Here is a 15,162-nt window from a genome sequence, read left to right as displayed (position 1 = left end):
TTCTGCACCCTAATTCAAGCATCCTTACTGCAGAAGCTTACACGATACTGATAGCTGTTAAGCACATTCCAGAATCAAAATTACAACACGCATTTATATACACGGATTCCTTGAGGGTCGTAAAAGCTTTAAAATCTCTGCAAAAACATAAAAACCATGTCCTTGTGTCACTTCACAGTCTTTTGTGCACAATCCACACACTCAAACAACATGTAGTAGTGAGCTGGGTGCCAGGACACCGTGAGATCGGGGGAAATGTCTTGGCGGATCAACTTGCTGTATCTGCCCAAAACAAGGCTGTTACCAATATATCCATAGCTGTCCCGGCGCTTGACCTGAAGCCCTTCCTTGGACGGGAGCTCGGGGCGTGTTGGCAGCGGTTATGGGATAGACAAACACAAAGCAAGTTACATGTAATAAAACCAAGACTTGGAAATTGGCCACCGGTATCCAGATCATGCTACACACAAGTAATGCTCACCAGATTACAAATAGGACACACACACAGCACATGCATATTTGTTATCTGGCGGTGAGCAACCCATCTGACAGATGTGGGGAACCGCTTACGGTTTTTCATATACTTGTTCAGTGCAATGAGCTAGACTCTGAGAAAAAAGCACTTTTTAATACCCTACCGACAGCAACTTCCATTACATCCAGTCATGTTCATCGGTAGAGATCCTCTTTTTAGGCTTGAATCGCTGGTCATGTTTTTAAAAGATATAGTTTTCACTTCATGTTTCGAGGTGATCCGTAGCACAACCTCTGTGCAGAGGTCGAGGCTGTGGTGGTTCCAATAAAGACGGCACCTGCCTTGCTGCCCTTAAGTTCAAAGGCATGCATTGACGAAGCATTCGTGCTAATCTCATCTCCAGGATCCAGTTTCATCACCACGAACATTGTCTCTCACTTCCGCTACACACATTTCGCATCACTTCCATGATTTTAAATACTTGTTTGTTTTAACCCACTTCAGGGCGTGGAATATTAGGCCTCTTTACAAACACGGAACATTACCATAGTTCATATCCTGTACATATTGTATCAAATCATGCACCATTTCCATTTTATCAGCATTTTTCATGGCGCTCTTTGGCCAAGTATGGCCCTTGCACCATTAAAACCCATATATCATCATTATACACTTTTACACCAACCCCGTATTTTACAACTGATTCCATCCGAAAGAAAAAGCCTTTATTCAAATCAAACGTCGACCAAATATTCACGAGTGCAGAATATGAATTTGTGTTCCCCTCGGTTGACAAGTAGAGCAAGACGGGATGCCTTAGAATGGAAAACTTATTCTTCTGGAAGTTTATGTGTTTGTACATGCGCCTCGATCGTGTATGTACGTATCCGGGATCGTTGCCTAGTCAAGCTCTATCCACAGAGTACCTTCAGTTGATCGAAAAGCTGACATTTTCACGTTTTAGGTCAACAAAAACTTTTCTTGGTCGACATACTTGTTACACTCACAGTCGCAGGCTTGCGCATGCATAAGGGCGCGACACAGCTGTTTTCACCATGCAAAATTACTTTCACTTGATGCTAACATTCACAATAACAGGGGGACATCACTAGTTGCACTCCACAAGCCAACAAATTACAATGCGCGCAGCGCAGTCATGCATGCAGGCATTCCATGCAAACTCTTGGTTCATCGCCATTATGTGGTAGTGATAGCACTGTGTCTGACTTTTATGATGGAAGGCTGTTCGTAACGTGGTTTGTCTTTTTCATGTGCAGGTAACTTTCAGGTCAGACAATTTGTTGGTAGAAAGATGCATATTAAATTCGATCATATTTAAGGTTGGGACCCCGCAGGGGCGCCTGTTGAAGCAGGCGTTTGGTGTGTCGCGACACCACGGACCCGAGCTAACGGGGGAGTTACGACTCCCTCCCACGTCTAGCCGTGCGTGGCTCTGCTGTGCCCGGGGAAAAGGGGATCCTGGGGGTTGAGCCGACGCCGGGTGATTGGACCTTTAAGGCCCCCCTGCAGAGGCAACACACCCCTTTGGCCCCGGCTTCACGTAGACGGCCCCTGGGCTGACCCACCCAGGGGAAACCGGCAGTCGCCTTTTCCTATTTCTCTCTCCCCCACACCTTCGTCTTTTCTCCTCTTTACTATCCTGTCTTCTAATTTCTTCTGTTACTTCCCCATTTTCATGGGCAGCTTGGGTTAACCTTGTGCAACTAGCCAACCTTGGCCTATGCGCATTAGGTTATCGTAGCGGTGTACGGCTGGCGTCTGCATGTTTCGCGTTTCATGAACCTTGTAGCGTCCCCTCGTTGGGCTCCATGGTGGGTGGCCGCCATCGTTACTGAAAAACATTCCTCTATCATGCAGAGAAGCTTTCCACTCCTCAATGATCGTGCCGCTTCAAAGCGCGTACGCACCGAAGAATTTTCCTTTTTAAGTCGACCTAAAGAAGTATTCCCTCGTTATCATGTTGTACATAGTGAGATGCCCAACAAAACAGCCAGAACAGTGTCCCCGTTCATAGTATCGCGGTCCCTGACAGCCACTGTAAAAGATGGCTACAAAGTTACAAAAATGGCTAGTGGCGACCTTCTTTTAGAACTCCGTGACAAAACACAATTTGACAAACTAAAGAACCTTGCAACATTCGGCGACATTCCCATCAGCGTAACACCTCATCGATCCATGAACTCTGCATGTGGAGTTGTTTCTGACACAGACCTTGACCTGACGGAGGCTGAACTCCTCGAGGGCTGGAAAGAACAGAATGTGACCAATGTGAAGCGAATCGTCATCCGAAGGAACAATCGGGAAACCCCCACGAAACACTTGGTACTGACCTTTGCCACCAGTGAACTACCACAAACAATAGAAACTGGCTATACAAAGACACCGATCAGACCCTACATACCAAACCCCCGCCGATGTTACCAGTGTCAAAAATTCGGCCATGGCTCTCAGAGCTTTCGTGGTCGACCTGCTTGTGCCAAATGCGGTGCCCAAGGCCACATCTCTGACAAATGTAATGAAACCCTACACTGTGTAAACTGTGACGGAGACCACGCATCATATTCACGTTCTTGTCTTCAGTGGAAAAAAGAAAGACATTATTACACTGAAGATTCACGAAAATATCTCCTTCAAGGAAGCACGCCGAAGGTGTTCGGCTTCTCACGGCACAACTTACGCTGATGCGGCGCGTCAGAGGGCAGCGTCGCATCACCCTCCGCCACTGCCTAGATCCACGCAAAGTAAGCCATCGGGTGTGGTGGCCGCCCCCATGGTGGAAGCAGCAAAGCCTGCTCCACCTACCAAGCCAGAGACTTGGGCGACTCCAGGGTCGTCGGGTCGACCGACCACGTCTCACCAGGCGAGGTCGCAAATACGCAACAGCAGCTCGCATACGCGGGCGTCCAGTGCTTCACGTGAGGCAATGGACACAAACACGGTACCTCAGGTGCCGGAAATGCGGCGTGGCTCCATAGAGCGCGCTAAAAGAACCAAGAAACCAATAACAGGGCCAGACAACGGCCCTGCTACTTAAGTTACAACTTCCCACTTGAACAGCCACTTCATTTCCGTACACACAGCACCACTTTCCATCAAATATGGAAACACGGGTTGTACTATGGAATGTCAGAGGCCTTCTCACAAACCTCGACGATGTCCAAGAACTTCTACACATTCACTCACCAAAAGTGCTGTGTGTACAAGAAACACACTTAAAATCTAAACACACCAACTTTCTACGCAGTTACATTATTTTCCGAAAGGACCGTGATGATGCCGTGGCATCATCTGGAGGTATAGCTGTTATAGTTGCAAGGTTTAGCATGTAAACACTTGAAACTCCAAACGTCTCTTGAGGCAGTGGCTGTTCGAGTGGTGCTTCTAGGCAGACTCGTCACCGTTTGCTCTATATACATACCTCCACATATTCAACTATGCAAACATCAGTTCCAATCTTTGATGGATGAACTTCCCGAACCCTATCTTGTTCTAGGGGACTTTAAGGCCACTACACAGCCACGCAACATATCATTGTCCACATCTCTATACTCATTGAAATGGCGCTCTTTGGCCATCAATTGGCCCTTGCGCCATAAAGCGCCACACATCATCATCATCATTATTTAAGGTTGGGAATAAGACTTGCACGCACCTCCTTCAACTAAGTCGGTGGTTCTCAGCCATGGATGTGTCGGGGACCCTTTATGTACATTTGGAAGTGATGGGGGACCACTTGCGTGGGTGGAGGGTGCATAGGTAAATTAAAACAACTGCAGCGCAAAACAGGTGTTTTTTATTGCTACCAAAAACATCAAAAAAACGTGCCACGTCACTTCATTTTGGACAGTGCATCAATACGGGGCATGGTCACACTTAGAGAAAAGTGCGGGTGAGGGTTTCGCGGGTCATAGAAATGGCTTCGTGGACGCACTAGGGTCCGCGGACCACCTTTTGAGAACCACTGAACTAAGTTATGCTGGCATTAGCTGCCACTGGCGAGAATAATAACCTTCCTTGCAGAGGCTCAAGGTCATGCCGTGGGCTTACTCAGGCAGTCGGTACCCGTTTTTTGTGATAGGACGAGTGTCACTGCTTACAATTTTAGTTTTTTGATTACTTGACAGCCGGACTATGCGACGGATTTGTGTGGCTCCCTGAAAGTCGTATAATCGGGGGTTCCACTGTACTAGCAGCCATGTTTTGTCCAGCTTAGGCTGCTACCTTTGAATGTAGATGGCATTCTAGTGTGCAGTGCAAGCAGGTTTTTCTATCCACCCTGTGCTAATTAAATTGGGTGCTCGCAGCTGAGCGTGCGTGGCAAGAACAAAAAGGAGAAGCTGGCGGGACTGCTGAGCCACCTGGGCAAGTCGGCAGACGACCTGCGCCTCTCGTCGACGCAGAAGGACGTGGACGAGTTCTTCGAGCATGAGCGCAACTTCCTCACCGAGTACCACACACATGTGCGCGACGCCACCACCAAAGCCGACCGCATGACCCGTGCCCACAAGAGTGAGTCGCACGGGGTGGGGTCTGAACTGCATGGGTGATGTGATCAGTGTTTTTAGGGTGATGTTTGTGGGATGGACATCACTGAAAGGTGTGAAGGCATTGGCTTTAGTATGAGCAGGGACATATACGGTAAGCTCTTCCATGTTGAGTGGACTTCGTCATTTAGCAGGGGTGCAATTCTTGCAGTGTTCCCTTTGTGGACATGCGGGTCAACTAAGCCAAAGCGCATTTACAGTTTTTACTAGAATCTAGGCCGACCCAGATTCTAAGCCCTAAAGTCCGAAGCCCAGAAAAAAACATACCTCTAATGTAGGCCGAACTAAACAGCAAAGACAGCGTTCACCATGAGAAAACATTTATTGAACGTAAATATGAAACAAAGCAGTTGGTTCATGAGGCAAATAACTAGGGGAAAACACACAGCCGCTAGTCCTATTGCGGTTTTGTCATTTTTTTCACACTGCTAGTTATTTGCATCATAAAGATGCCACGCTCATTCCAAGTTGTCGTTGTGGTCTTCAGTGTGCAATCCTCGGTGTCATCAAGCGCATTGAATATGTCCCACTTTTTAAAAAAGGGCACAAAGTTTTTGGGATGTTGTCTCACACTGCAGCCCTTCCAGCGACGCACATTTTTTTTTTTTTTTTTCGTCCACTGCTAAGTCCCGTTCGGCTTTAACGGTGGATGACAACTGCACAGCAAGGACAAGTTTCCATTTGTAAGCAGCACTAAAATAACACTGCCTGTTGAGCTATGCCATTGAGCTATGCCACACACAGACCTCTGGAAGCACAACTCGAAATAACAAGCAGCTTGCTCAACACTTGCCACAAAGATCAAAATGGCGGCCTCACGTGTGTACTTCAGCCAGGTGTTGGCTCGGCTACTAATGACTACAATACCATCTAGGTGGTGCTAGTTGTGCACAAATTTTTTCAGTGGAAAATGGCACATTTTTCAAAATCATAGAATCTGAGCTGATATTTGGCTATCTGCCTAGATTTGCATAAATACGGAAGTTACACTAAAATGTGGCCAGTCGTGACGTCATGGTGTTCCTGACCATGTCGACGCAGCGAACCCGCCAGCACATTCCCAGCGTGACGAGAAACTTGACAAAATGTACGTCACCAGGGTTCTTAAACAAACTTGATTAGTCTGAACTTGTGTATGAAATGTGTGTATGAATGTGCTCAGATGTTTGTAGAACGAGGCAGGCAATGCGTACCGACCTTTCTGGTGCCTCTAGTGGGTAACCGCATTAAACCAAATTCAAGGTCTAACATGATTAGAGTTCAGGCACGGCCTTCGAGTTGAGCATCCAGAAGTGTATATCTGGGGGCAGCATTCGTTGCGGCGAAACGCATTTCGTCTTTCTCATTTGTGTTCAGAGTTCTGAAAGCTGTGTGGTGTCAAAGGGACGTTGCGGAAGACCGATAACGGGCATGCACTGCTAGCCGAGCTCCAGCGAATCAGTGGAGGCTGCAGTGGATATGTCCACCAAATGGACACCATGAGAATAGCTTTTTTGTTTATTGTTTTTCAGGGCTGCAGCAACATTATAGATGCATCTACATGATTTCCAGTAATGTTTCTAGTTGCAAGCGGTTGCACTAGTATCTGTTATACATCACATACATGCATATCTAAAGGACATGATGCGTTGTGTCCCTTGACAGTTAGTAGCCTGTTCCACAGTCTTGGGACAGTTTCCAGTTTACACTACAACAGTGTGGCAAACATGGCCTTAAGCAAGCGAGCCAGTTTGTTTTTCTATTTCAGAAGTTACTACCGTATTTACTCTCATAATTCTCGCACTTTTTTTGCCGGAAAACCAATGAAAAGTCGGAGGGTGCGAGAATTACGCGGGGAAAACTTTCTACCAAAATGTACAGAGCGAAAAAAAAAAAACGAAGTGGCCGCAAATCGGGATTTTCACACCAGCAACTAACAGCAAGCTTTAAGAAGTACTAATTAAAACTTACCTCAACAATAAAAGCAGAGGTTCAACACAAGAAAAGGTTTAATTGAGACACAAAAAGTGGAAGCAAATAGTCAAGAATTAGAATACCATACGTAAAGCTTGCGGACGTTGCGGGTGTAGCAGTAGCATTCGTCGCTCAACAGGAGCCCTCAAAAGGCAAGCGTGGGACGTCAGTACTGGGCTGATGGCTATTTAACAGAATTGTCTGCAGTTTCCTTAAGAAATAAAGTTTACCATCAATCCCAGTTTTAGGCACACGGCAGGCCCAACGCGTCTTGGTGGCTTTAAGCAGCCATCACCAGTAGCGAACACAAAACTCGTAGACTCTGAAGGGCCTGCCGGCGCCCTGTTGCCGTTCTTTAGTGCATTATCTATCACTTGCAACTTGAAAGCAGCCGTACAGCTTCAGTATCGCCTCATAACTTGATAAGGTTACCGACGCAACATACAAAACACGCCGCAACGCGCACTGGCCACTTCGGCTTGGCTTGAGTTGGATTGAATCTCTGCGCAATAGTAAGCTTGATGCTTAAGAGATGGCGCCAGATGACGGACACAATCATCATCAGTGGCTGGAAAAAGCAGACGACATTATTGCAGCAGTTTTCGGGGGTGCGATAATTACTCGAGGAAAAAAGAAATCATATTTTTGTTGGGCGATGTGGGGAATGCGAGAATTGTGTGAGTGCGAGAATTGTGCGGGTGCAAGGATTACGCAAGTAAATACGGTATGCTATTGTTGGTTCATGCAGTTTAGCCACTTTGGCCATTTTGTGCTCACTCATCTTTGTTTTTGATCATTCGTTTGTAATGTAAATGTCCAGCTAGACGAAACATAGGCAGCAGATATTTATCGGCATAGAAAAGCGAAAAGATTGAAGAAAGTTTTTTGGTGGGCCAGTTCCAATTGAGTGGCTTTAATATACATTGAAAACTTAGCGGGCCAACCTAAAAATTTTAGAATTTTCGGATTGACCAAAAGTTCAAATTATCATAGTTAGATTTATCAATTCTACCGTATGCAGTGGTAAATCAGTGAGAATATTGCAGGTGCATTAGAGACATTTAATGTCATCAGTCTTACGGGAAGCCTCACACTAATGCTGCATCTTCAAAATGTCTTGTAGATTTTGAAGTTTTCTGGTAGATAGGTGCGATACCTGTAATGAATGTACAGTGCAGCCCACTTATAATGTCCAAGTACCTACAAAATCAATCGTTTCAGGTCGGTCGAGGAAAAAAAAACGTGCAGAAAAGTGACCAAAAGAATTTTTTTTTATGCAAGTAAGGTAGCACAACTACATGCACTCAAACCTCAATATAACGAACCCAGATATAACACAATATCGATTATAACGAAGTAAATGTAATAGTCTTGCAATACATATAGTGCAAAGGATAAATATTTATAAGAAATTTTCGGATATAACAAACTTATTTTCTTGTAAGATGAAACTTTGTTATAAGGAGGTCTGAGTGTACTTTTTAGCAGAAAATCTGTAGTCAGCTTTGATTGGTGCACAGAAAGCTGGCACTCATCGTTCTCAAGGGCATCTAGGTGTTTTCTATGTTGCTGAGTGGGAAAACCTTCGAGAAAACAATGTCCCTTGAAAGACTGTCATCCGCTGGGCCTCCTTAGATGACTGTACCTTGTTAGGCTACTCAACCAAGTCTTAAGAGTCATTGCTATCACCACAGCTTGTATAACTGCAATGCTCCCCTCATCACTTAGGCACCCGGACGTTTCCACAACATTGTATGCATGAAGAAAGCCATCCAGAGCCGATCGCATCTTCGTTAAGTGCCAACCACAACTCCGGCACTCCTTCTTCGCTGGGCGCTTCGCAAACTTCTCCAGTTATCGCCTCCCTCTGACGACGTAGTCTAGCAAATCCCGCCTGTCTGAAACTGTTTTGCACTGTGCTGGTGCAGTCTGCCTAGAGAGCCATTGCCAGTGCGCGCTGTAGCCAGATTCAATTGCTGTATATGATATTGCGGTGCTGGATCATGTAGAAGCGGTTTACTTTATCTCAGAAAGCATAAGAACAATAATTCTTGGGGTTTAAGGCTCATTGACCCCGAAGGCGGCACAGCGAAGCGGCGAGTGCGTGAACCTGTTCAGACCATATACCTCCTTCGTCTAGCCGCGCGGCAGAAGAGGCGGGCATCGCGCGATTTTGCGCACGTGTCGCTATGACGTGTCAGTGCTTCTCCCAAATGTACACCTGCGCTGCCACCGCGCCTCCGCTGCGTGGCATTCTGATTGGCTGCGGCAAAGCGGCGGGCCTCGGCAGGCGGCAAAAAATTCCTCCGAAAGCGATGAGCCTTGTCGCCTGGGTTTTTTCCCGCTTTTCGCGTTGCCGCCTCGCCACTTTGGCCGCCTCGGCGCCTTCGGTGTGAACGAGCCTTTAATGTCCCAAAACCGCCGTATGATTACAATAGACGCCGTAGTAGAGGGCTCAAAATTTCTGCCACCTACGGTTCTTTAATGTGCACCTAAATCTAAGCACACAGGCCTCAACCATTTTCGTTTCCATTGAAAATGCTGCCACTGCGGCCGGGATTCACTCCCGCCACCTGCTGGTCAGCAGCAAAGTGCCTTGGCCACTAGACCAGCATGGCAGGTACAAAAGTAGGCTGTGCCAGCGTTGTTCGTCGTTGTATCTGATATATTGTTATAAGCGATATCATTGTGATTTGACTCGACCTGTATTGTAGTTGATGGTTCTGTTTCAAGGAGCGTGTTATGTGGCTAGTTTAATTTTCGTGCTAGGAGAGCTTTTGCCATCCTTCCTTCTTTTTCTTCGTGTTTACAGATGTTGCCGACAGCTACATCAAGATTTCATCCTGCCTCACCCAATTGGCCACAGTCGAGTCGTCCGAGCTGGAGAAGTGAGTTGGCCCGCCCGTATTACTTCACTCTCATTACTTCACAGCCTCCATTCTTTTTTCTTTAACTGCTATAGAATGATGATGGTATCAAAGATTTTGCCTAGTTTGGTACGGCTACCTTGATTATACCTGTGATCCGTAGTGAGCTGAGCTCGTTGTGCAGTTACCATCTCTACACTAGCACATTTTAAACTGGGGCACAACTGTACCCAAACTTGGCAAGTTTTATTTAAGTCTCTGAAGAATCGAAGAAAAGTTTCAGGCGCAGTGTCCTCCCCCCCTCGACTGACCGCTATTTCTGTGCCCGTTTTTGCGTTTCAGGTTCTTCCCCAAGGTTGCAGAGTGCTTCGAGAAAGCTCGGGTGAGTTGTTGCTGGAAGGCGAAAGTTTCGCTAAACGTGCACTGCGTGATGCTGTATTTTGCACGTTATTTCATTCCGGAATAGAATTGCGCATCGAAAGGACGAGATTTTTTGCGCTCAAATCTATTCCAGTGTATGCTGCAAAATTAGAAATGAATATGTCTCGCTTTCAACACTGTCTTTTAGTATGATGCTATTGCCTCAAAGGGTTTCAATTGACGTACGTAGCTGGGGATTTCAGAGTGGGGAGCACAGTTTTAAGACCTGGTCTGTATAGCTCTGTTATTAGCCTGTCTTGCAATGAGATTGTGGTTGTACATGAAGGGCGACTCCTTTCTCCACCCTCATTAGTACACTCAAACCTCTTAAGCCGCATCTGCCACAAAAATGCTTTGTTATATCCAAAAATTCGTTGCAAACAATTATTCACAACACTATGACAAAGCTATTATTCACATTTTTATAAACAAATTACATCCAAATTCATTATATTGAGTTTTGAGTGTACACTTGCACCTCGATATAACAAATTTGGATATTATGAATTGTCCACTATAACGAAGTAAGTGAAAAATAGCTTTGTCATAGTGTTATGAATAATTGTTTGTAACGAATTTTTGGATAAAATGAAGTATTTTCGTGGCAAATGTGACTTTGTTATAGTGAGGTTTGAGTGCCTATTTTCTTAGTCCCTGCGCGACATCCAAGCTGAGGACAAAATAGCAATGACGAAGCTCGCTCGAGCAAATGTTATGTTCACGTGTCCATTAGAAAATGCTAGCAAGAAATTAGCCGCAGTGGTGTGTGGATTTGCTGAACGGGGTGTTACAGTAAGTTCTAGCGGGTCTATTGCATATACTAGCAACTTTAGGAGCAGGCTGTCCCTAATTTCGTTTTGTCCACATTTACTGTGTGCAGAAAATCGAAGGTCGGGTGGCAACGGATGAAGACTTGAAGTTGTCGGACACGCTGCGGTACTACATGCGCGACACCTCGGCTGCCAAGGTAGGTCCTTGTCGATTCCGGAGTGGCTGAAAGGAGGACTTGGCTAGGCTTGCGTAAATGTTGCTTTTTTTTTTTAAAGCATGGTCAACTATTTTGAATGGTCTTGAGGTAAGCTTGAATGTTAGCAGGATTTGAACAATAGTTGTGCAAGGCAAGTTGTAAGTGCTTAGATGCATTAATTTTTAAAATTTCCCATAATTAGTCCATATCAGCCCATATAATGCGCTTCTAAGCTTAGCAACAAAAAAAAGAAATCTGAGTGCAGGTGACGTGCACACTTACCTTGAAGTGTGGCTTCGTGAAAGCGCGGATTTCCTTTTAATACGTGGTGTCACGGCGCATCAGACATTGTGTGCTGTGGAACCGCCTATAATCACCGTGTACTTTTACAAGAGACATCTGGGTGCTGTCATTTTGGGCTGTTGCGCTGTTTTCTTGTTTACGTATGTCGTGACGTCAAATTGTAATAAGGCCATGAAATATTGTATGCATATGTGCTTACCCTAACACTGTTTATTTATTTGTTAAAAATACAGAACACTTATATTAACCCGTAAAGTAGTCTGTACAACCACCGATTTGCATTGCGTTACTTGCACAAAAATGAATCTATCTTTTCACTTTGTGTATTTTGAAATTTCAGAAATTGTAACTTCACGTGGACGCGAATTCAGGTGCTGTAATATTTGTATGAATATTCAAGGCGCTCTAATATTTTCCATTCAAGCATAATGCTTCAGTGCATCAGAACAGCGAGCACAGTGGCACTGTACGAGATGTTCATGAAACAGTCGGGGTTTGGGAATGTTCTAAAGAAGCCCGTGCGCTTAAATTTAGGTGCTCGTTAAACAAACCCCGGGTCGTCGAGATTTCCGCAGCCCTTTGCTGCGGCATCTCTCAATAAAGTGCTGGATTCAAGACCTTAAACCCAAACAACTATTATGGAAATGTGTGAAAGTTTTGAATTGACTAGTGTATTATTCGTTTTGGTCTTCGAGTCGAGTAGCCACTACTCATCAGAACGTCTTTTCTTTAGTTTTTAACCATTTTAAACTTGCAAGTGCATACAAACGAACACAAAATGGGGAAAAAGTATGCTTTTAATCAGAGTGCACATAGCAAGGTAAAACAAGACTGCTTGCATAGAGCGATTGGATACTTAGCTTTAAAAGCCAGACTACTGGAACGATAGTCCTGTTAAGTTTCTGTATAAATGAAGACTGATTTGCTCCTCAAGTTCTAATTTGCACTTGGGTGCAAACATAGCTGTTCATCAATTATTAGCAAAACATTAGGAAAATCGATAAATTAGGAAAACATGAAGTAGTGGGCTTCTAGGAGTCATTACACTCAAACTTCGATATAGTGAACCTGGATATAACAAAATATTGATAAATCTTGTCTTGTAGTATAGTGTTTACTTGTAATAAATATACACCCTCAGTAAACGGAACCTGAAGAGACCGGGAAATTAAATTCCATTTAACAGGAGTTCCGTTTACTAAGAGGTGAACGTGAGTGCACAATACAAGCTAGAAATCAAGCATTGCAGAAGCAATACTACAGTGCAGACCACTTATAACGTAACTGCTTTTTGCGCGGGACCGATTATAACGTGGGTTTTTTTTACCACCGATATGTTGCCCATAGAACTCAGTGTATAGGCCGACCGTTTATTGCATAGGCGCGCGAAGGAGAATACCAGTTATAGCGCGGAGTTTTTAGGCGCGCGATTATAAAATCGGCGAACGGAGCACGGTGGGCATGGTTTCCCGGCAACGTTCCCCGCGCGCCGGAACGTTGGGAGTGTGAGCGGGAGGGCGCACGTGAAGACCGCTGTGAAAAGTCAAACATTGCGGAGGAGAAGAGAGGGTACAGTAGGGAGTAAGTCGGGGAGACCTTGGAAGGAGGGAGCGTGTTTTCGTCACCGTGGCGACCGTGGCAGTGTCCAATCTGGGTGTGCGCTGTCCGGAGTTGGGGAGAGAAGCGGTAGCATGCTTTTTTTTTTTCTCAACCTCCTTCTTTTGCCTTTTTGGATTTGTTGTTTGCGCTTCGCCGTGTCGTTGCCGTCTGAGAGCCCAGAGCCCGTGTGTTGCGTAGTTCCTGTCGGCGGCGTCTTCAAGGGGTGTGAAAAAACACAGTGCCTTATCCATGGAGATTAAGGAATGCGTCATAAGGGACATTGAGAGGGGCCTGAAGGAGGTGTCGGTGGCGGTGAAATACGGCGTTTCCGACACAACCATGTCGACCATCTACAAAAACAAGGACAAACTGCGGCAGCAACTGCAGCAACATTCGTCTTCCCTATCACAGAAGAGAATACGTACGTCAAAATACGAAGACGTGAATGCAGCGCTGTTCAGGTGGTTCCGCCAAGTTAGGGCTCAGAGCATCCCAGTAAGTGGCCCCATGCTCCAACAAAAGGCCAAGTGTCTCGGAGCTGTTTTAGGCCACGACGACTTCAATCCACTCAATGGGTGGATTCAGCGTTTCAAAGATCGCCATGGCATCAGCTGCAAAGTGGTGTGCGGAGAAAGCGGCGCTGTTGACGACGAGTCTATCGAAGTCTGGCTTCGCTTGTACTTAAAGAGTATGCTGTCGATCTATACTGACAGAGACATTTATAATGCCGATTAAGCTGGTTTATTTTATAACCTTTTGCCCAACAGCACGCTTGCGCTGAAAGGCGAAGCCTGCTCCGGCCGCAAGGTCTCAAAGGAGCACATAACTATTGTTTTGCGCCAATTTGGACGGGAGCGACAAGCGCCGCCTCTTTGTCATAGGTAAATCGGCAAGGCCACGTTGCTTTCAAAAGCGAGAGTGCCTGTCGGTGACCTTCAAAGCCAATAAAGAGGCGTGGATGACGCAGGATTTGTTCACCAGCTGGCTTTGCAAGTTTGATGAGGATATGGTGGCAGAGAAGCGGCGAGTCGTGTGCTTATCCTTGACAACTGCACGGCCCACAACGTCAAGCCGTAGTGGACCGCAGTCAACCTAAAGTTTTAAGTGTGAATACACTTTATAAGCGACCCCAAACCATCCACCGCCGTCGGCGGCGTCCGCAGTCTTCTCTCTATCTTTAAAAGAAAGAGGACTTGGCGGGCCGCAGCGCGACGCTCTACCGAATAAGCCACGGACGCGACGCTGATATTGGTGTCGCTCCTCCGCTCTCCTCGCTCGCTGCAGCTGCGCGCGCACCCCTCTCTCGGGCGCCCGCCTTCTCTCTGTCTCCTGCTGTCGAGAGCGGGTCGTGCGATGGATGTCCCGGAGGCAATGCTACCATCTGAATATAAGGCGCGTTACTGACACCGATTATATATATAATATATATATATATATATATATATATATATATATATATATATATATATATATATATATATATATATGAGAGAGAGAGAGAGAGAAGACTGCGGACGCCGCCGACGGCGGTGGATGGTTTGGGGTCGCTTATAAAGTGTATTCACACTTAATATATATATATATATATATATATATACTGTTTTTTTGCCTGCCAACACTACAGCAAAAAGTCGACCTCTCGACCAGGGTGTCATCGCAACCGTAAAGGCGCTGTACAAAAAGCGCATTTGCGAGAGAGTTTTGCAATCATGCAGCAGCAGCAGCCTCTTAAAGCGAACTTAAGAGGTGCAATTGACATGGTGGTCGCTTCATGGTGGCAGGTAAAGGCCGATACCATAAGCAAGTGTTTCAAGAGGGCAGGCTTCGTGGGCAATGCAGAGGCTCTGGAAGGCGATGAGCAGAGCGGCACGTCGCTCGCCGATGAGACCCTCAACACTGACGACGTGTGGTCCTGCCTCGTTGACACCAACTTTGTAACCGCTACCGACACTTTCCAAGAATTTGTCGATGCCGGGGAGTCGGAGCTTTCTGTCTACGAGGAAGCGAGCACAG

The 15,162-nt window shown here is 45.9% G+C and overlaps 1 protein-coding gene across 3 annotated transcripts in view; it reads left to right on the top strand.

Annotated features, from left to right (window-relative positions):
• Snx6 (sorting nexin 6) overlaps positions 1-15,162 on the top strand; it is a 47,615-nt gene that overhangs the window by 14,704 nt on the left and 17,749 nt on the right. For all 3 annotated transcript variants that reach the window (XM_037418704.2, XM_037418705.2, XM_037418706.2), the window contains exons 6-9: positions 4,801-5,005; positions 9,806-9,881; positions 10,203-10,242; positions 11,161-11,247. In XM_037418704.2, the coding sequence (XP_037274601.2) occupies positions 4,801-5,005; positions 9,806-9,881; positions 10,203-10,242; positions 11,161-11,247 (408 nt within the window). The remainder of the gene's footprint in view (positions 1-4,800; positions 5,006-9,805; positions 9,882-10,202; positions 10,243-11,160; positions 11,248-15,162) is intronic.

The sequence above is a fragment of the Rhipicephalus microplus genome, chromosome 6, assembly GCF_043290135.1.
Source record: "Rhipicephalus microplus isolate Deutch F79 chromosome 6, USDA_Rmic, whole genome shotgun sequence".
NCBI classification, from domain to species: Eukaryota; Metazoa; Arthropoda; class Arachnida; order Ixodida; family Ixodidae; genus Rhipicephalus; species Rhipicephalus microplus.
This window is presented reverse-complemented; position numbering and strand designations above follow the sequence as displayed.